The following is a 23,479-nucleotide window of genomic DNA, read 5'->3' as shown; positions in this document are numbered from 1 at the left end:
ATACATTTAAAAGCAAGACAATATCAGTAGCAGTTATAAAACAAGTCAATTCATGGACCACTAAAATACTTCTAGTACCAGGCAGCCAAATCAGGCGCATAGAAGATTTATTAAAAAAAAAAAATAAAATCCCCCAAACCTGTGCTTCTTTGTCCTGTAAGGAAGCCAAAATACATTTTATCACATACCCAGGGTCTCAATTATTTCAGAGGCCCCCCCCCCTTTTTTTTTGTCCCATGTCTCTCAAGTACCTTCTTGGAAACTTTTAAAAGTGAGTATTATTAGACTTCAAGCACCAGAGGTCAACCAACTTCCCTCCTTTTCAACAATCACTGAAGAACAAAAAGTGTCTGTTCAGTCCTTCCAGTTACTTTTATTCATTTTTACCAATGCAGCTTCAACTTTATACTCACTTTCAGTTTCCTACAGTCATAATGTTCAAGAAGCTTTAGCATAAAACCGTGTCAGGTTTTGAAGCAGACAAATCATGTGTTGCCTTTCTCCCATATCCCCCATCATACAAGCACAAAGTGGTTTTAAATTCAGTTTTAGCAATGCAATTAGGCTTGAAAATGGCCATTTATCACACATGCTGGAATAAAATTTCTCTCCACTTAAAGCCTCAGTGCCAGAGGTGTTAAATTTGTTGCCAGCAATAGACACTGCACTGGCAAATGCTACTCCTAGCAGATAAAAAAAAAATATAAAAGGGAAGCAGCTTTAACCAGACAAAAACAGGCATCAAATTAGATAAGGTAATATTTATAAATGGATCACTTTTTTTAGTGTAAACATAACAGTTCATCTCCTAGGTTTACTGTAAACCATTTTACACTTAATCTGACTATGAAAGACAAAGACAAGAGAAACTGAAGGTATTTATTATTCAATCCACTTACAAAGCAGGTGGCTTAATGCAAGCTTATTGACATGTTCATATATGATCCCCGAGGAACATCTTTTGCAAAGTGACAGTAATACTGTCTCAATGTTTTTGCACATTTGCATTTTGCAATGTTGAGCACATTTAAATAAACTATAATCTATTATATGTGAAAGAATGTTGATGAGCAACTTGGATCCTGATGTGGATTAAAACCTCCTCCAAAGGCGAAATGTTAGTACATTATAACTTAATTCTATATACTATATTATGCAGCAAATCTTAACTATAGAAAATATTTCAATCAGTGATGGACTGTTGGTAATTTATAAAGAGGGAATCTATGATCAAGGCAAAAACTAGGTAACCACATCATTTGTGTCTCAGTTTCTACAGAAATTTACAGGCTTTCAATTTACTAATGAAAAATAAAACAAGAGACAAGTGGATTTAGCTAACTATTAACTTTAATAAAAACCCCAAGACAAGCCTGGAATCCTTAGAAGTTCTATGAACGCATGTATATCTGCCAAAGAAAACCCCCAAAAAACCAAACCACCAAAAAACCAGAAAACAAAAACCTTGCAGCTCTAAGTCCTTATTGAATGGTTTTATATTCAAAAAAACCAAAAACCAAAAAACCCCCTCAATGTGCGCAGATACTTCAACTTAAGTTAGCAGAAGACCAAACAGATTCTAAGCTCTTTTTCCATTTCCCTAATAACTCAATCTGCAAGTATCTACAATCCAGCTAACTGAAATCAACATTTAGTGTTCACTAGAGCTGTTTCACAGCAGCAAATATTTAAGTTAGGGATTCAAATTTCTAGACATAGGAAGAAAATGATAAATACAATCCAAACAGCAGTCTAAATGTTTAATATTGACATTCAAATATATCTGCATTGTGCTGAAATTTTAAAAACGAACACAAAAATCTGATCAGACAAAAACTCTGGTGATGAGTATGCTATATGTATCAGTCAAACTGAATATAGTTCATATTCTGTTCCCAGTATTAAGGATGTTATTTGACTCAGAACTGATATTGTAAATATACAGCAGCCATTTTTTCCTAATTAAGGAATGTCTCAATACATAATATTATCCTTTTCTAGATGATCTTTATACATTTAAACTAAAATATATGATCGATTAAATTAAAGAATCCGAGGTTAGTAATGAGTGAAATCATACTTTCAAAGCTCGATACTATGTAAAACAAACCAAAAAAGAGACCACACAATTCTACTTACTAAAGCAGCTAATCTTGCCTGCAAGTTTGGGGTCACAAAGCCCATAATATGTGCAAACGAATGCAATACAAGGAACCATGCAAAAATACAGTAATGAATTAAAAGAAAACATGTAAAACCTAAAAAAATGTTTTATAAATACACTGAAACTCAACTGTCTTCTACACAAACTGTAGGTCTAGCATTAGTTGTACCATATAGCAGAGCCAGCACTCTAGGTTCAATGCTTCCAAATCTGCGCAGGTAAGTCATGCCATCTTTGGTTGACTGCAGTACCAGGAAGGATGAGAGGGAGTGAGAGGAAGGACAAGAGTTCTGGAAAGCCGTGTCAACTTTCACTAGGCAGTTGAGCCTCAATGTCCACTCTGCAGATGGGGCACTTCTTGTTAGTAATCAACCACTGATCTACACATACTTGGTGGAAAAGGTGCATACACGGAAGGCGCCTGTCATCAGAACAGAAAAACATTAGTGTTAATAAAGCATCTCCATATCAACATACCCATTAGAAAAACAGTAGTGTGGGTTTTGCTATTGAGGTGTCTACTGCACATGTTCTTCCACAAGTTTCACTGCATTTTTCTAGTTCTAGGAAGAAACAGGTATGGGCAATGAAGGCAAGCATCAGCTATCTTCTACTGTATTACACCAATTTAAACCTGTTACAGGTTAAGTAGCATTACTCCAGAAAAACTAAAATTGACAGTCCTGATTAATTGAGGGTATCAGCTTGGGCTCATGTCATAAGACAGACACAGTCAACTTATGGAAGACTGTAAGAAAATAACCTACATTCTACCCAAAGACAATAGAGCCCGAAAAATGCATGTTTTCAATTGCAACTTGTTTTATTTATAGGTTCAATGACAGATAGTCTTTAACTGTAACTGTTAACCTAGGGCATATTGCAGAGTAGTGTACCATATTCAAGTAAGGCCTCAAAGCCAGAGCATTAGCATTATATTCTGATATCCAGTGGTACTATTTACCTGACATCTTCACCTTCCTCCAATATAGACAAACAGATGGTACACTTTTCCTCTGTGTCTTCTTCTGTTCCTTCCTCCCCATCTTGTTTGCAGTGCAGTTTCCTCTGTGAGAACCAATCAGTTGTTACCTTATTAGTAGAGATGACATTATTGACAAACTGAGTAAAACCTGTTTTTAATACATATTCAACATATACTTCTTTGAAAACTTTTTGTAGTATTTATGCAAATGTATTTGAACCAAAATGAATCAAGAACTAGCACTTGGAGCAAAATCACAAGACACTTCAGATTTATTTAACTATTGTTAATTACAAAAGTCTACTGGACTGTGAATATATTAATTTCATATTGTTGCAACCAGTCCTTTTACTTGTTGTCTATGTATAAATATCCTCATTTCATTCATGAAGAGGCAAAAAAAAGACTTCTGTCAAACCTAGTATCTTAAGCCACTATTTATCAAGTGTGAAAGAACACTATGTAAATGAGGATGGAATTCTATATTATGGTATAATAAACTCCAATTGAGTGACAACTTAAGTTGCCAAAATACTGTACTGGATTCAAAACTTCTAGTGTCTCAGTCTTCCTACTGTGATCAGAGTAAAGGTTAAAATGATACATACCAAGCAGGTAAGCATCATGAACAATTTATTGCAAAAATAAAGTCTTATTTTATGAGTTATCACTGAAGTCTGTTGACAATTTAACTATTACAATAGTTACTTCATTGCTCACAGGGCTATTCATAACTGCTGGACAAGTTATTAAATCATATCAAACCACTTCTGTTTATCACATTTCTTTGTGAAAGAAGTAGCATTATAAGCTTTGCTTACAATCTCTGAAATGCAACATACAGAAAACATGCACTCTTTGAAGCTGACATTTCTGCAGATTTAAGCTAAACATAAACATTATTACATTTTCAAAGAAGAATTACAGGCAGGCCACAATTTGAAAAATCCTCACCTTTTTGTATTTATGTGGATATGTGCATCTTTCTATAGTCCCCTGTGTTGCTCCACGATTAACGTTGCCTAATCGTTCCTCCAAGTGAATCAGCTCCTAAAAAATGATCAAGGAATAAAGTGTATGAACTGTTACTTCAACTACCTTGAGTAAATATTAATTTTATTCTAACCCATTTGTAGAATGACAAACGCTCAATTCCCAGCTTACTCAAATACAGGCAAAGCAAAAAAGAGTATGTTGTGTGGGAAAAGTGATGGGTTTCTGTAGAAAAACCCACACAACACCACCTGGTATTTTAAGTTATAGGGAAACACTATTTTACTACGAAAAAAATTAGAAGCTGTTTGTCAGCTAAGAGTGGTTATCAGTATGTTCACACGTACTTGTGTGTCTAATGAGGAAAATGCAATTAAAATGCACTACGTAAATACTGCTTTCCAACAGTCAGTCATTAAGGCTTGGAAGAAAAAGAAGTTGCTTAAGTTGAAATACAATGGCTGATTTATTTTTCTCCAGCAATGAGTTTATTAGAACCATGAGATGTCACTGAAGATGTTTTCAGTGGACCAGGTCATTAACTCTCTGCATCTGATACCTTTTATTTTCTTCTCTTTTTTTTTTTTTTCTTCCCCTTCCCTCAGATTCAATTCCTGCACTACGTAACAAACAGGACAGCACTGTTAAAGTTGCCAAGTTTCAGCCTCACTAGGAGGATCCTGGCACAGTTATTCAGAGACACCATTACCTTTGACCAACATATCATGTGAATACTACATCCTACTAGCTGGGGTGGTGACCAGAGGAAGATGTACTGTCAGTTAGTAACCACCTAAGTCTACATTGTCCAGGGCACCTTTTATTGACTGACTTTTCAATATGCTTTTATCCCAGGTCATGATAGTGAGGTCGTTCTATAAATACAGTATATTTTATGATTCTTTTATATCTATTTATAGAACTAGCTCTACCATATACCCTCCCCATATTCCCTCATGACACATTTTGACATATATCTAGTTTTATTCTATTACAAACCTCAAAATTGCCCCTGAAAGGGCCTCTGAATGATGTTCCATCCAATCCCGATGAAATGTAACGGATGTGAGGGTAGCCCGCCATGTCTGGTACCTATTCAAACAGCAGATGTTAAGTTAAACCTATTCAGAACAGTTTCAGTATTTTACTGTTCACTTTGTAAAATTTAAGATCCTTTTTGTTTTTATTGAATCACTTATTATTTATACTCCTCAGCTTGAGCATACAATTCCAGCTGACGGCATAACACACCACCACTCTGAGCTCTCTAAACATAACCAGAAGCAAACCAGAAGCGAGACTAGATCATCTCTTACAGTCTCTCCACAGCTGCATTACATATTGCTCGGTCTCACTTCCCGAGTCTCAAAATCTCAGCCTGCTTTGTATAAACCACCATAAATATCTACCTATTTTTGTAAACAAAACACCTAAAAGCTATGCATGAAGTTATGAAAAGGACTTGCTATAGGTTCTCAAATGTAAGTTTTTGGTACCACAGAAGAAACAAGGCTAGCAGTCATTCTAGAAAAAAACAACCAATGTCCTTATCTTACCCAAAACAACTGAACATCTTAAGGCACACTTCAAATTTAGAGGCAGATAAAAAAAAAATAACACTCAAAACTCACATCTAAGACATGGGCAACTCTACATACACTCTATATTCAAGCACTACTGACTTCCTTGCCTATTAAGAGATACAAGCAGTGAACATATACCCTACAGGCACTTCAAGCACCAGCACTTTTCATATAGAAAAGCAGAAAGGTAGTTAATATACCAAGGACCACCTTCACAGCTGGGCTTCTGCGTTCCATTTTTACCCTCACAAGATAAATGAATAATGATATTGGCTTTTTGTCAGGAACATACCAGCAACAATTTGTAATGATCAGGTGAAAAAAACCCAAGCAAAATGACCAGCAGATTCAGTTCACTTAATCATGTAGAGTGCACTGATACGAGGACTGTAAGCAGCAGTTCATTTGGAAATATCATGAAGTATTTAAGTACTATCTTCCCTTCTGTGCTATCAGCTGGCAATATCTCTGCTGCTGTATATGACAGCTCAAAATTCATCTCATGAGAGAATACAGATCAATAAGCTATATTTCTCTTTTTCAAACCCTGCCTGGTAACTAAAAACTGACAGGGAGAGAAAAGATTTCTTTGCCCTAAATAATTTTTTTCAGAAAAGAAAACCATAATCTAATTTTGAAGCAGTTTATATGGTGTTTGTTAAATGATGAGCATGTAGTGACAATATAAGCCACAAATACAGCCACAATATTGGTATTAGATTTTTACAAACCACAGTAACAGAAATAGAGATTTAACTTTCACAATATTTCCAGAATCCTAGTATAGGGGGTGCCCTTCTCATAAGCAGCGCAAGCATCTGTTGGTCTGGTACTAATCAGAGCCAAAGACGGGAAACAAGCAAGACAGGATGACTGCTGCAAACTCCAACAGTGTATCAATTTAAAGATCTAAGCTGTTATGCAATATGAAGGATGTATTCACAGAGATTATATACTAATATATGAATTCAGTATGATTGCAAATATAGAATTTTGTATCACAAGATATGAATATTCATCTGCATACCTAAACATTTCATGTAAGTAACATCTGTTGGTGTCAGGTCTTACTGTTTGACAACATAACCCACAGCTGTAACACAGGAATTTGGGAGAGTGCATTAAAAATATGTTAATTTGTAAAAAAATACATTGTAAGAAATCTGTCTCAGGTATTTGGTGTTTACAGAAAACCCATTTAAAGAACGAGGTCACTCATCCACACTATGAACGTATTTGCTGCTCCAGGTTTCTACTAGGCACAGACCTGTTTGGCATCATTTGAAAGCTTCCACTGGGTGTTACTATACTGTGAACCAACTGCCTCCACTCAGAGGAAAGGAAACTCCTGACAAAACCTAATCCAAGTCTCAGGAATGACTTTCACTGCTTGCTTTTTTGATTCACCAGGATTTTAAAACAGTCTGTTAGAAAATAATGCATATGATTGTGCAGATACTGCATCATTACAGGAGCTGTAAAGTCACAGGTGTATTGCTGTAATGCAATAATTACAGTTCCAATCGCTTCAAAGGTCAGAGTTTATCAACTGCAGTGACATCCACCTTTACAGATCTCCCATTTGGAAAACATTCTGCTACCGGAGACTAAGAAACATACTAAATTTAATTTTAACAATACAAAGCCAACCAAGAATTTCTCAGAGTACACATACCACAACGAAATACTGAACAACAGAAAGATTGGGCGGGACAATACATTTTCATGAAAATATATGGGCCTTCATTTTATCCTGATGGGTAATGGCATACCACCTCTGCAAAACTACCTGAACGTACATTATGTACAGGCTCTTTTACAAAATGTTGTGAGAGCACAGCTTATATTTCTGGCCAGGTAAAACACTATATTTTGAAAAAGCATCTCTGTAAGAAAAAGTAGCTCTTTTATGCAGGCAGAATAAGCAGTCTGCTAACATAGCAAGATTTTAACTAATTACATTTGTGACTACAAGCTGGAGGAAACATGGGCAAGAGAGAACTATCAATAATGCCCAACTAAGAACCATCTAACTAAAATCCCTTTGACAGTTACCATCAAGCTTCAAACGCGAAGAGAAGATTCCAGCTCTCTTGAAACAAATAGAAGTGTGTTTTCAGTAAGTTTTCATATTGAACATAAGAAAAAAGGAAAAGCTTAAAGCTAATAAAGAAAGTAAAAGAGTTAAAGATAATGCCAGTCTGCACTAAGTGCTTGTATACTTTTGGATACAGTCAAATTATAATACATACTTTAAAAGCAATATATTCTGGACCTGCAAATTCCAGTGCAAGCTTGCCAAGTACTGTTTGTTTCCTGTAGAACAAGTATCAGCTGTTTCTGGTTTTGCACTTTCTATTGACACTTCCCACCACCACAAAAGTTTGCAGCAAATAAAAAATTCAAGACTAAGTCTGAACCATTTACAAGACAAACATTCTGAAACAGTTTGAAACAGCTAACCAGCAGGAAAGATTTTTTCCTTGCTATCTTCCTGTAAACACCTTCCATCTTTCCAGGATCTTTTTGCCTTTCAGTTGCCACAGTCGGTGAAGAGATTCTTCCATTGTATAGTACTACTTATCGCAACAGGTGTGTGGTACTACTCTATCCCGACCTTTTATTCAATGGTTCACATTAAGTATGATCTTCATACATATTAAAACAAATCCCAAACCTAAACCTAACTGTATCTGCATCTGAGGGAAACATAAAATGACCACTCTTCAACAACCTATATTTTACAAAAAAATGAAGAACAGTAATTCACGTTTGCCTTAAGAAAAAAGTAACAGCTGCATTACAAAAGTCCATTTTCTTATTTGAAAAATGCAGTTAAATTTCCTGCAGCTAATCAAGGCTATTTCAAACCTAAAGTTCAACTTGAACTACTACTGCTACATTACGTTACAGCTTTAAGCTCAGTGTTCAGATATTTTACAGGAAGTCTGTTAGCTTTTTTTGTATGCAACAGTTGTAGCTCTTAGCTCTGTCATACCTGTATGACTACAGTCTGAGTGATATTATTCTGACCAGCACACATCTACCACAATGTACTGTGGCCTACTTGCCTATACCTCCAAATCCCTCCCAATTTTTACAACTAAGTATAAAGGTGGCCTCAACCACTCTGAGGTATTCAACAGTTAAAGGAACAAAACAGTAAGGCTCTGAAACAGAAGAAAAAGGGGGGACAGCATGTGAAAGCTGGATGTGTAACACCTGAGGGACATTAAGTTACCATACGTAACTTTTTTTTTTTTTTTTAAATTATGACCCAGAGATCTCCCTCTAACTGGCAAACTGCAGTCTAGGTTCACAGATAAATTAAGGAGTCTTCTCCAGGCCTGCATCAACCATATAGAAATTTATTATACCATAGCTTGCAAACTCTAAAGTCCAGATAATTCCTCACCCCCACCAAATTCACTATCAACAATAAACTAGTCAAAGGCAGAAGAAGCTGGAGCCAAAGAGACTGGAACAGCATATCCCTGGAACTTCTTTGATTAACAGGCAGCTGAGACAATGAGAGGCATGTAGATAGTTTCCATTATTTAAGATATATAAAACAGAAACTAAAAAAAAACCCACAACAAAAAACCCCATAAAAAACCACCCACCACCAAATCCCACTACTAGGCATAGTATGATCTGAAAATTGTATCTGACAGCCTTGCATGTTTTAAAAACATCAAGGTGACTAGAATACTCTATCAGTGGCAGGTTTGTTGCTTATGTTTTAACACTCAGAATCCCAGACCAGTTGTAGCTAGTTATTCACCTAAACAAGAGTAAAAGTCTACTAAGTTAAAAGGCACAAAGGGAACACTGCTCACTTCAGGTCTATATTCCATTTAAGATTTAGTTATCAGTTTAGAGTTGATACTTTGTTCTTCTTTGGTTATGAAGAAGATGGAAGGGGTGAGAAACAAGACCTTCTAGTTTTAACCTTCCACCCCATCCTCCATTAAATGACAAACAGGAACAAATCCAAGTCATAAAAACAACCCTTTCTTGACCAGTGCAAATGTAAGATATAAAGCACTGATTTTTTTAAGTGTCCCAGTAACAAACTCATATTCAGATCAAGTTCCTGTTTCAAAGCTAAACTAAATTACAATTTCTAAATGTCTGCAGACTTTCAAAACTTTATAGCAAATAACATATCATTCTCCATTTTTCTAATCCTTTTTTTTTCAAGTCTGAAAAATGTTAGAAATATTATCATCTTTGCAATTACAAAAAGTAACTGATTTAACAGCTAAACATATCATTCTGGTCATCCAGGTAAACGGGTAACATCTGGAAAACACGAGACACAGGAGAGCCAGCAGTATAGAGAAGGGGACCATTTCAGGGTGTCCTCTGGCCAAATTTAGAAACATCTTCTGGAGATTTCTTTTCACACTTTTCCCCTTCCAGATTTCCCTACAAACTAGGATGCCTTTTCTTTTGTGAAGCAACAGAGAAAAGGAATTCTGCTTGGATATGCGTTACAGCTGTAAGTATGGTTTGGCTAGTCAGAATTACGGCTGGTATATGAAAAAAAGTTATGTTTTCAGATTTTATATTTCATATGTTTTCATATATTCCATATAAAAGTTATGGTTTTGCATGGTATATGAAAAAGTCATGTTCCTTTTAACATCCATCTCAGCTTATTAAGTCACAGAAATTCCCAGCCTGTCCACCCAGATGTGGTAACTGGTGCTAAGCACTCTGAGTCAAAAAAGAGCAGCCAAAATCACTCAGAGTAAACAGAAATTGAAGCGTCATCTAACAACAACCACTGGCATCAGAGAACAGAGGAACAGATAAAGCCTCTGTCTCCTGCATCTGTCTTGTCTAACATTTTGTTATTTATGACATGCATTGACCTTAAGTTGATTCTTCCTAAAAAATGTTGTTCAAGTTTGCAGAACGGAGTCCATTGTAAAAATCACTTTGACATAGGATCTTTCCTCAGCACATACATGGCATTAAAGCCATAATTATGGGAACACAAGCTACACTAAGCCAGGGTCACACTTCAAGTAATTGTGTTAAATCAAGGAGGGAAGCAGCCTAATCCTTGTCTACAGAGATATGAAGTAAGCTCTTTTTAACTGCTTTTAATCTAGGATTTATCCTGAAGCAACAAACAGGTGAAAGTTTCTTCAATCAAGCTAACAGGAGATTTTGTTTCCCCCCATGCTCTATTTGGACTGTCAAAGCTGCTGAGCACTAATTATCTCCCCTAACATATCTTTACCATTTTGTCTCCCTGAGGATTAACACTGCAGTCTCCATTCCAGCACTGACTAGATGAAGATTAGGTTATCTGGATTCAATTAAAATCTGAAATTCATATATCACGGTACTGGCATCATTAAAGACCAACTAATCCATTATGCCCTTTATGGTCTGGCAGTAGTTTGAAGGGGTTTTAGTACTCCAGAACAGACAGAAAGAATGCACACTGCCTACTGGGCAACATGCTATTGAAGAAAGTGGATTCAACACAAATGAATTTTTCAGTTAAGCTTCCGAGTTACTTTAGAAGACTCCTCCCCTGATAAAGAATGGAGAACATCAACATTTGATGACATCTGCATCAAGAATACAACTAATGAGCCTTGTAAATTGCTACTTAGTACCCTCTGTACTTAAAGAATAAAGCACTCCTCATAACATTAACCATTTAGCAGAGGGACTCTAATCACATTTCACCCTCTCCTCCCCTACCCCCATTCTTAAAGTTACGATGAAAAAACCCACATGACAGCTGCAATTAATCTGTTGCTCTTTAATAAAAACTAAAATGGCACTTTTAATATCCAGTTAAGTTTGTTAGATGAAAAATTTCACTGACTACTTGCTCTATATTCAATTTTGCTGGCAGATCTGCTGTACTCTCACATACATGCAAATGAAGAAAACTTTGGCTTTCATTATTCCACAGAAGGGGTAGAATCACTGAAAGGCATTTGTAATGCTTTGAACTCATTGTATATATAACTTCTAGCAGTGCTCTAACCTGCCTTTATGTTCTTCTTGTGCATGTAATCTGATACACTTCGAGGTAGTCAGAGACACAGAACACTTCAAAGTCGTAACACTTGATCTGATCACAGCAAGATTCAAAACAGATCCTAAACATTTGAGGAAGTATTGTTTACAGCAGTCTATACACTGTAAAACACGCTGTCAGTACAGTGTGTACAAAAACTCTGAATACAAACAACTTCAATTCCATTTCATCCAGAGATTAAAGAATTACTGTTATTAGGATTAGATATCCCTACACAAACATATGCACAAGTTTCTATAGAGTTAATGAACCTTATTTCATCTGACACTTTTATGTATTAGTAAACAGCAGTTACTGAGCAGAAGGGCAAGACTCACTAAAGTACTGCATCACACATTCAGGAAATACTTCTGAAGATTCTCTGTCACAGCTTTCTTCCATCCTACTGCTAAAAAGAAGATAAACAGTGGGGTCCCAACTCCTTGCTTGTGTAACCTTTAAGAATACCCCTATGAAAATTAAATACAGTTAAAAGTTTCTCATCGCACTGTAATATAAGGATCAGCTGACCTCTGAAGTTTCTAGAAACTTCACAACAGTGGAAATAAATCCCGTAAGTAACTTACTAGCTCTGATAGAAAATGAGGTAAAATACGCATATGTCTAACTTGCTGCCTCCTAATGCAGTTCCCTGAACTATTAGGAGGGCCTTTTCTCTTTGAGAACCTAAAGCAACTGCTGTTATCTGTTAGAGTACAACCCATGAAATAAATGAGAGAGGCAAGCCATTTTTCTTCCACTTGAAAAAACAGACACCTAACTGAAAAAGAATGCAGAAAATCTTAATTTGAATGGATGATGCACAGGAGACAAGGTTATGCAGTAAGAATCTTGTTGACTACACTAAAATACCAAATTCTACAGACTACTTTAGAAAGTCTGTGGTTAAGTATGCAAGCTGTGCATCAATGAATTACCAACCCTGATGTATCAGGGAAGTACTTAGGCATTATTATTATGTTTGTTAGTTAAATAGCAAGGAACAAGCAATGTAAGACCAGACTATGAAGAGACAGCTATTACTGTATTGGTTGTAAATTTACAGTTCAATCCCTAGATGTCAATTCTGGCTACTAACAGAGGAATTTTGGATAAACAAGAACAATTGCAGGTTGATTTTTAGTTACAATTTTAGCATTTGTTTACAGATGAGCCCACAATTTTGATTAGCTTATCTAGTTTTAAGAGGGTTAAATAATATGGGTTAGCCACACAGAATACCACATAGAGACACTAAACATACTCTGTTAAACTAAATTTGTGTCTCTGAATTTTCTTTAAACAAAATTAAGAATATTTTAAATAAACCTATAAACATTTTAAAAAAAAATAATTATACTCTTTTCCTTGGTTTTCTACTGTAGATTAAAAAAAGTTATATGTAACAAGGGACTAGTTTACCCTCACACTTTCTGTTGCTTATAGCACTTCACGCTACAAAATTATGTACTTTATCACACAGAATTAGGTTGATGAACACCAAATATTATTTGAAAACAAGCAAATTTCTAGACGGAATTCTAGCTGTGCTGTATACACGCCTCAAAAATGAAGCATCAGTGCTAATCCTCATGCACTGGGTGGAAAGTTGGTACCTTTAACAATCCAAAATTCATTACAGAAGAATCTGAACTTTAAAAATCAGATGCAGAGGGTCAATGTATTGCAATGCAAGTGACAATTTATTTCAAATATGTTTCATTTTACAAGAGCTGAAGTTAAAAATGTTAGTGTCCTATACTGTTTTTTCTTATTAGACATAAACCTGTTCTAGCTCCCTATCTGAGAAAAACACACAGAAACACTGGAGTATTTTCCTCTTCGGTTGAAGCACTAACTTTTGCAGCAGTGTATGCATGTCCAGTTAGACACAGTAAACCTTAAAATAATTTTCCTGACAAACAAAATAATTACAATGACCAATGATCATCATCTTTCATAAGCTATCGCCTTACCATTAGAGGAAGAGCCCCTATTTGCAAATGATGAAGTCGAGGAGGAGCATGGTAGTGGGCCAAGTGAGGATGCAAGGGCCCTGGAGGGTAAGTAGCTGCAGTCACACCAGCTTCAATTCCCAGCTCCCTGTTACATGAATGAAAGTGGAATTACAGCAAAGGTGTATCTTGACTCCTAGGTACAAGTCCACTGCTTTGGAAAGCATATGACACAGCACAACTACCACAACTGTTTTACATAAACATTTTTTTAAACTTATTTAGACTTTGCTAAAGAATAATCTTAATCCTATCATAACTAAAAGTTGTTTTAAAATCAGCTGTGAAGATTTAGTATGCTAAATCAGTAGAGACAACTCCACATTTACTGTGCCCAGGAATATTACCAGTGTGGAGTCTTCTCTGTAGCTCACGCCATGGTGAACAGCAGCTGTCATGTATGCACCTCTTCCCTAATGGTCAAAAGTATCTTTTATATATTGTGGAACTTAAATGTAACCTTCATGAGTGGGTCTGATGCAATTTTAAATAAGTTCAGACAGAGAGAATAAATTAGTTTGTAACTTAAATCCAAACCTCTATTTTACAAAGAACATAAATATAAGAATAGTCTTCAGCAATGTTTTACTTGCCTATTTTAAAATCAATTTAAAATCAAATCTTGATATCCATTTTTAAAAGCAATGGATAAACCCCCCAAGAAATATATTTAAGATATTGAGTACTCAAAGCAATATTTCAAAGCCGTATCAAGATCTACAGATTTTAAACTACAGGCGCATGCAGCCTGTAGCTTTTAAAATCACAGCCAGCATTATCAGCACTGTGATCTGCACATTATGGTCTTTTGTCCTGAGTACCAGAGAACTAAAATAGTATCTGATTACTAACCAGGCAGATCTCTCTGGAGCTTGTCGAGGATGGGAAGACATTGTCTGAGGCACATGAATGTGATGCCCATGACCGTAATTGGGATGCATTCTGTGAGGATGTGGAGGAGGCCGCTCATGAGCGCGTCTAAACAACATAGAACAGCAATAGTTAATTCCACATACTTGTTAGTATCAAGAAAGCAACATCCATAACCAAAACATTACAGACTGAATTACTGGAACGGGTTTAAAATAAAAAAATGAAGCTCCCCATATAGTATTTAAATTTCAACGTTAGATATTGGTTAGAAACTAATCATAATACAGATTTCATATTCAAAGAAAAAGCCAGCTTCAGCTATTGTGATCTGTCCTTCACTTGGCAGACACGACCATAGAAGAACTGACAAAGTGTTTAATCCTAACCTCAAACTGCAGGTGGGAAAGCGAAGGTCACATGATGGCCATGTTGAGATTCAGAGTAACTCACAGCTATGATGAAGTTTATTTCTAGTAAAACTATACCAGCAAAAGTAATTCAGGGAAACTTGATACAATTATCAGAGGACATTTTCCTTGAAACATGTCTGCGTCATAGCTCAAGTAATAAGAGCACACAGTTTTTTCCATGCCAGCTGGTATAGAACAACTACATCTTTGGAAAAAAAATCTTTAAAAAAAAAAACCTGCTGGCTGATTTCTGTTACTTTACCACTTCCCAGTTACAGAACAAAACAGATTGGTATTTTTCTTCACATTGCTTTCAATGCAGAAAGTATTTTTTTTAAATGCAATCTAGAAACTTGAATTTTGCCAAAAGCAGTACACTGTCTTCAGATTCAATACCACCTTAGACTACCTGACAAAGCAGACTAGACATTTTGTAAGTTTTCATGTCTAGAGGAGTAAAAAGTTACTTAACACCACCATTCTAATTACTGTAAATTGACACTTCTCCAGAGAAATCTGTCAAGTTTGTATAAATTATGTCAGAAGTATTAGTTTTCTGCAATGGTACAGACCAACATGGGAACAGACCTATCAAATAACTATGGGGAAAAATCTGGAAGAGCATTTTAATAAAAAAAAAAACATAGCAAAACAACTTCTACAGTTCCATAAAAACTGAAAGTCACGCAAGCCCATATTTCCTAAAATGCATCTTCATGTAAAAGGAAACATGTTTTAAATTATGTCTATGAATGCAGAACTCCTAGGCAGTCTATCCCACAATCTTACTATAAAGCAGGTGATCAGATTTAAAATATGCAGTGCACCCTCATATACTGCCTTTTGCATGTTTTGTGGCTGATTCCAAGACCCTAAGAAGTTACAGCCATCGTACCCACACTTGAGACATGACAGTGAGAAGAGGACTCTAACCATTCTCTATGTCCAATCCTGAAAAAGTCCTGTATTATTAGACAGAAGGTAGACAAGCTAGACTATCCCATAAGCCATTTCTAGAAATGAAGGATGAAACAACATCTTAAGAACCCTTTGAGATGCTGGGACATGGAACCGAAGGAACTGCAAGGCTGCTGGCAGTCTCAGGCTGTGTATTAAATAACAGAGTAAATATACACAAGTTTCTGGCTGTCAGACTATAATCTGATTTATGTGGGCTTGGGCCAAGACACCTACAGTATTGATTTTGCATGTAATTTGTATGAGTATTAGAGGGGAAAAGAAAGACCAAGGGCAGAACAATTTCATAAGATTACAAAACAAAACTATAAAGGAGAAACCTCACTGAGGAAACTGACACTGTCTGACCTGGGACTGGTGACTTCAGAGAGAATGTCAAGGAAGAACCCATTATCAACACTTGACTACAGTTTCTATACATACAAAGAAAATTCACTGGGCTAAAAAATGGCAATATTCACATTTCCAATTTCCAAACTACCAGAAAGTTTCCAGAACTGATAGATAGCCACCACTATTATTTTTCCTTAAAATGCTATTTGCTGTCTCACATTCACTGGCTTCAATGTTCCAAAATTAATTTTTGGGTATGACTGCATAATCATGGGCAGACACAAGTGGTATTCCTGTATGTTTAGATTAGGGTGTTTAGAGGTTATGCTGTTTATGTAGCAAAGATAACAAAAGAACAGGTGTAGGTTCAGACAGATCAAAATTTTAATGACTGAGAAAATAGGGTTATATTTGACTTTCCTGGGGGACAGTGGAGAAGGGGGAAAAGTCTGTCATGTGCCACTTCACAAGCAGTTACTGCCTGTAGATATTGCTATGAATTACCTGGAAACTGCCTCAGAAGTTGCAGTTAAACTTTTATTTAAGCATTAGCTTCTAAATCAGTTTTAAGTTAGTTACCAGTAGAATTCGAGTAATTTGTTAAGGAGCAACAACTAGAGAGCTCATTCTTGAAACGATCTTGGATATTTAAAAGCATTATCTCCAGAATGAAAATAACTTCAGTTACTTTGTGACTGAATACCAAGCAGTATTGACCTGATTTCTGTTGATACTAGTGTCATGAATCTAGTTTAGTAACAGCAGTAACATCTCTTAAACAATATCACCAAAGCTACATCTCAACATTGGTCACATTCTCATACAAATATTATTCAGTCTCTTCCTTCTCTTCTAAGAATATAAAGGCATAGCAAAGCTAGTTAAGTATCTAAGGTTAAATGTGAATTAAACCTGGTAAATGGTCTAATAAATTGGTTCATTTTATTTTAAAGCATTAGTTAGGTAAAAAGATCTTAACAGCATCAACAAAACAAAACACACTGTCAAGGAACACATTTGAAAGGATCTTAGGATGTACTTTCTAGGCTGTCCATCTTAAAAAGGAATTCCTGCCTGTTACATGTAGGATGAGTAATGGGCAAGAGAAACATAAGCTTCCCTTCTCTTCCATGCCCCATTTGTGCCTTACCTGGAGACACTATTGAGAGATGTAATGGAACAGGTTCAGTCTTAACGCTCACGCGACTGCGACGGTACCATGGTTTAATACTAACAGTTCCTAACCATGCAATTAACAGTTTTGAGATTCACATGCAACATTTTACAAACCTGAGGGAAATGAATTATATGTTTAGATATTGTTCTGAGTACATTTGTGACATACGTTGGGTGCTGCATCATTCTTCTTCTCTGGACCTCCATCCTCTGGATCACTTCATGAGGATGTAGCCTCTGTGCTGGAGGTGCTGTTGCAGGGATGTGATGGGATATAGGCTGGTGTGTTGCAGGAAGATGCTGTGGTATTGGAGCAGCAGCATTGGCTAAAGGATGAGTTGGTGGTGGAGGTGGAGGTGGAACAGGATGAGAAGATGCATGAGAGGAGATTGAAGGATGGAAGGGATGCACTGGATGAGGGATAACATAATCTACTTGAGGTGGAGGTTGTGGCTGTGGAGGAGGATTTCCATGAGAGTGAGGACATGCAGAAGCTTGATGGTGAAGAGGTCTGGTCAAAGAAGCATCTGCAATGAAAACATCAGGTGCTTTTAACTTGGTCAGTAGCAGGTTTTGACTTAATTTAAAATGTATCTTCACACAGGTGCTTCAATATTATTACACCAGTGTAAACAGTGGCAACGTGGGAATATGTGTTTATGCATTTTTTAAATAAAGTGATACCAGCAATATACCCTACAAAACCCCCACACTTTCTGCAGCCAAAAGTATTCCACTTGCCAGTGCTGGTAAAAAGAAAAGCAAATTCTAAAAAAATCTGTGTGATGCATGCTGAAAAAGGTATGTATGGTGAGAAATTACTTCAAGTCTGTTGTTTAATTTTTTAAAAATTCAATTCCCCCCCAACAAGTCTACTATTCTGTAGAGACAAATTCCAAAAAAGAAGTCACAATCAAACAAATGAGTTGACTCTGAGCTTGCTCAAGCAGAACTCATTGTGGGGATGGACCAAGGAAAAAGAAATAAAAAGGCACTGCTAAATTACAAAGGAGATGAAAAATATTTCATAGTAAATACAGATTTTGAAGTTTGAATGTTATTAAGATCACTCAAAAGAAAATATTTTAACATCACCTTGATCCTGTTCTAATCCCCTACACAGGTTGAACTCTTTAAATACATTTCTTAGTATGTGTTTTGCTAGGGCAGTTCTAAGATCAAAGCAAGCAGACAGTAAGACTTTTTGTATGTCATCAGGAAAGCTGTTTTCCTGTTGTTTGGTCCCCCCTCCCAGGTACCCAGTACTTATCAGTACTTACAAGGAGAATGCATATAATGCCGACAGGAAGAGAGTGATGCCTGAGGAGGAGGTTGGGGCTGTGGCTGTGCTACCATACTCGATCCATATCCGTCTATTGTTATTGATTGGCTTGGGCCAGCACCAGCCTGATGCCCATAAATTGCAGTTCGAGACGAAGAACCAGGACAGCAGGGATCAAAAGCAGATGTCCCATGAAAAGCTCCGCTTCCATGACTTCTTATACCACTGCTGCTTAAGTCTACTGGCAACGCCTGCTGCGTAAACAAACCATCTTTTTTCAAGCAATTCTTCAGACATTGAAAACAAAGTCATCTTCAAACATCATGTCATAAAAAATAAAAATAAATACTATCGCAAGCAACTGCGATCCCAATTTTTAAGTGTTAAGGCTTGACTTTAGAACATTCTTTATATATGGTTAACATTTCTTATTCCTAAACTCTTGAATCTAGTGAGAGAGACTAAATTCATTACACCAGATGGTGTAAAAAAAGCAAAAACCCTATGATAGATAAATCAGTGAGTATATGGGAGCTACATGCACTGAAGTATTTGGAGGCAAAAAGCAATCTTTAGCTTTTTCAATTGTGCCTAATGAATTACACTTAAAACAGATACGAGGTTGATAGTTCTGCATGTTGTAAATCAAGTTTGCACAGTATTGTTCTTACTTATAACCACATTGTTTTAGAGCTGTGATTTTAGTTACTTATAAAGTCTTAAAAAATAATGCTTTTAGAAAAGCAGTTCTTTTATAAACAGAACATTAGACTTAATTTTTTTTTCCTTAAAGCAGCTCAATTATTTGCATTGCAAAAATGCTGTGATCAGCAGAGTATATTTCAAGGTATTTATGTTTGGTTTGCTCTAACAGCCACTGTCATCTTACAGCCATCAAGAGGATGTCAGCTGTCAATGATTAATTGTTGGATTATGACTTTCTGTAAAATTTCAATTTTTTGTGTCCATATATTATAACTCAAATTTTCCTTTTAACTCCCTTCTATGATGCCTGCTACAGAACAATAGAATAATCCACAATTCAGCATCCTGTTCTATTCTCTCACATCTATAACAACTTGAAATCGCAGAGGGAGAGTCACAAGGATTAAACGTGCCTGGTCGTGGTAACTGGTGCCAGAACTGCTGCCTGCTCCACAAGGTGCAGGCACTGGAGGAGGCCTTTCAACAGGGCAGCTGGAGTCACTGAATGAAGGAGATAGTGGAACAGCTGGGTGAGGGTTGTGGTGGTGGTGGTGGTGATGTTGAAAGTGGTGGCCGTGCTGCTGAAAGCAGCTTGTGTGCGGGTGCCCCAATGCATGATGAGTCTGTGAAGGTCCTCCACAGGGAGAATGCTGAGGGCAGCATGAGGGTAACCTTGGCATGGCTGGAGGGCCAGTTTCCAGTGTCGTATTAGATGCAGTTCTTCTCATATCATCTTGAAGATAAAGAAAATTAATATTAAAGTGAAAGAAATTAGTAAAGCTGATCACCATAAAGCAGAGTCTTAAAAAGAAAAAAAAAATGTACTCCACAATTACATAACTAACAAATTGAAAAAGAGATCTAGAGTAAAACAAAACAAGCTGGATACTAAAAAGAAGATTTAGCTAAGCCTGCCAAATGAACCAAAACTGAATGGTTCAGGTGGATGTACTCATGGGAACCACTAGAGGACGTGAACTGACACTTGGTTTATTTTGCTAATTTAAGACATGTTATCAGTAGGGAAAGAAGGAAAGATTGTCCCTGTGGTTAGTGTGCAGAGATCTCGAATTCTTGTGCAACTGTGGTCTGCTCAGGTTTTTTCTACCTCACCTAACTTGCAGACAGGGGCAGAGCACCTGTGTTTCAGAGATGTTATAAGTGCTACTTGTATGTACAGCTGTACTATAGGTCAGTATCTGCACAGATCTGTATAAACATGCTTCCAGTGAAGTAATCTACAGGGGGGAAGTTCAAGGAATACATCCTTCACTTCCTTATAATACCCATTAAAAAAACCACCCCTGTAACACACTGCAATGGAAGACTTAATTCCCTGTGAACTACATTCTACCTCCTCAAAAAGCAACGCTGTGGTTCATTAAGTATAACAAAATCATTCCAACAAGCAAAAGCAGAAGGCTCCAGCACAACTTCCTTCATCTTTGGGGAGAAATCAATGATCTTTTTCAGATTCCTGTCCTCTCAACTTACTACTGTTACGTTCAGTACTAAAAGTTCACGTCATTTAATCTAGAGAATGCTGATTAACTTCCTCCACATCCTTTGTACTAGGAGGCAACACAACAGTTTAGAAAGCTCACTTATTCTGTACCTCCAGCTGAAGTACCAGCAGTGCCGCCACTGGGAAGACTAGAAGTCGTCTCTGGTGCTGCAGAGGGCTGGTTGGTGGAGATGTTTGGAGCTGCATCAGAGGCCTGCTCTGAGGTAGACGTACTAGAACTGTTACTGGAAGCAGAACTCACGACCTGTGGCTCCACTCTAGCTGACGTGGTTGGCACAACTGTTGGCTCTAGCGAAATAAAAAAGCTTTCATGTTCTTTAAGCTTTAAAAGCTGCTGGAGTTTTTTTTATCGTTGTTGCTGGTTTTAAGTATTTTACAAGAAATCCTTGATTCTGGTCTTGCCAGATGCTAATAAAGTTGGAACACAAAAGCCTGACAGGTACAAAGTACAGAAGTTAATTCTGTTGCACTCATGTGTGGGGGAAAAAAAAAAATCTTTTCTTTTTTTTTAAAAATCAACTCAAATTTTAAGAGTAAATAGAAAATTAATTCCCAATCAAATCTGACATATCAAGTTTTATTTACTGAATAAAATACTACTAGAAAGGAAGTTAAATTACTTTACTACTTTACGATGAAAACACTTGCTGAAATCTTTCATAAATCCACAGGGAAACTACTCTATGATTAAGTACTACCTTTACCATTTTTTAAATGTCCACAAAGTGCAGAAAAACTTTTAGATAACTAACCAAGAACAGCATAACAACATCTAAACTAGCAGTACTTCAGTCATTCTAGATACATATCAACTTGGTTTCTAGTCTCAATACACATCAAAAGCAGATCCATTACATCAGTATTTGAGACTTCTGTTAAAAGTACATACATGTTCATTTTGCATATTGTAAAGGTAATAGTTGGCAATATATTTAATTGAATCCAGGGAAATACACCAAACACTTGATGAATCTTGTAATCTACTACACAATTGTAAACAGGTTAAAATTTAAAAAGATACTTGGTGGGATAATTCAAATTTAGTTTTGAAAAAGTCTGTCTTTGACTGCAAGTTAGAAATTTCTCTCTAGTTACTGACAAGGCAAATGACATGACTAGGAATATGAGATACCATAAAAGGGAGTATCATCAGAAGCAGCTCAGGTTTTTTTAGTAAAAATGTCTGCATGGATATCAGAAAAGGAAAGCATCAAGACACTTCAAATACTTCTCTCACACAAAGTCTCAAAATAAAATATGACTGGTTTTCAAGACTCCTCTCTATATCTAGTAGGTATATCAGCAACTCAGCAAGCAAGAGAATAAACATATCCTCCTTCTTGCAAGTCTTCCAACTTATCACATTAAAAAACCATGACCTGATACCTACATTTAAATTCTTTTGGATTTTAATTTGGCATTCCAATATACTAATTTTATTTAAAGGAAAACATTTTTGGATAAATGTATTTATGTTTAAATTCAGGAAAACCCCAGGAAACATATAGGATGTGTATGGCCTAACACTGATATGTGATCACACACTGTTCGAGGCTGGATGCTAATACCTTCTGTAAGCAATCCTTCAGTCAGACAATTCTCAATTCTATCAGCCTCCATCACCCTGCTAGCCTGTTACTATTTTGACTCACCATCAACAATACACACAGTCCTGCTTCTACCCTCCAAAACAAGTAAAAGCTAGAGGGCTTGGTCAATCTCAATCTACTAGGAGAAACTTAATTTCAACACACTTCACAGACCAGGAAGATAGATGGAGATATGATCATGGAAGTAGCAGGCAAAGTTTTAAGACCAGTATTTTTGAAGACACGGGTGAAGTTACGATAAAGTGCATAGCTGCCTTGTAACAGTATTAATTCAGAATTTTTATCATTTTACATTAGTTCATGTATGAAATTTTATGGTTATCTCCAAAAATAATATCCCTGAAATCCTTGAAGACTCATCTAAGAAAGGTATTTCCTCTGGGGGGTGGAAGAAACATCTAGTCTTAAATATACACATTACAGAACTAAAAGTTCATTCAGCAATAATCTTTTTTAAAATAATTTTGTTCCTGAATTTAAGACTAAATTCTACAATTTTAGTTTAAAGAATAAACTGAAGCAATAGATGTCTATTCCCCTTCAATGATAAGAGCTGCTGGGATATTTCACAGTAAAACCATAAAGAAAAGAATCTGTAAATCAACCCATCCTCTTCCTTAAAAAACCATCAAACAACCAAAATCAATTCCAAACCCTTTCAACTCTCCATTCCACCCCAAAAATCAAGACAACTTGAAGAATAAGGCAGTGCAAGATACTAGCTTGTGATGCACTCAGAGACGGAACCACAACAGGACGAAACTTCTGTTAAACATTAGTTGTAACATCCACCCA

General features: G+C 36.4%; 1 protein-coding gene across 12 annotated transcripts in view; it reads right to left on the bottom strand.

Annotated features, from left to right (window-relative positions):
• Positions 1-860: 860 nt before the first annotated feature.
• The window catches only part of RNF111 (ring finger protein 111), a 62,074-nt gene continuing 39,455 nt past the window's right edge, over positions 861-23,479 (bottom strand). For 6 of the 12 annotated variants that reach the window (XM_074880053.1, XM_074880052.1, XM_074880055.1 and 3 more), the window contains 10 exons: positions 21,165-21,362; positions 19,963-20,282; positions 18,843-19,098; positions 17,732-18,089; positions 14,645-14,770; positions 13,754-13,880; positions 5,142-5,234; positions 4,104-4,199; positions 3,129-3,256; positions 861-2,585 (listed from right to left, as the gene is read on the bottom strand). In XM_074880053.1, the coding sequence (XP_074736154.1) occupies positions 2,468-2,585; positions 3,129-3,256; positions 4,104-4,199; positions 5,142-5,234; positions 13,754-13,880; positions 14,645-14,770; positions 17,732-18,089; positions 18,843-19,098; positions 19,963-20,282; positions 21,165-21,362 (1,820 nt within the window). In that variant the 3' untranslated portion in view covers positions 861-2,467. Of the gene's footprint in view, positions 2,586-3,128; positions 3,257-4,103; positions 4,200-5,141; positions 5,235-11,500; positions 12,187-13,753; positions 13,881-14,644; positions 14,771-17,731; positions 18,090-18,842; positions 19,099-19,962; positions 20,283-21,164; positions 21,363-23,479 lie in introns of those variants that run through there. The other 6 variants (XM_074880047.1, XM_074880046.1, XM_074880048.1 and 3 more) reach the window with 6 other exon arrangements.

Source organism: Strix uralensis, chromosome 11 (genome assembly GCF_047716275.1).
Source record: "Strix uralensis isolate ZFMK-TIS-50842 chromosome 11, bStrUra1, whole genome shotgun sequence".
Taxonomy (NCBI): domain Eukaryota; kingdom Metazoa; phylum Chordata; class Aves; order Strigiformes; family Strigidae; genus Strix; species Strix uralensis.
This window is presented reverse-complemented; position numbering and strand designations above follow the sequence as displayed.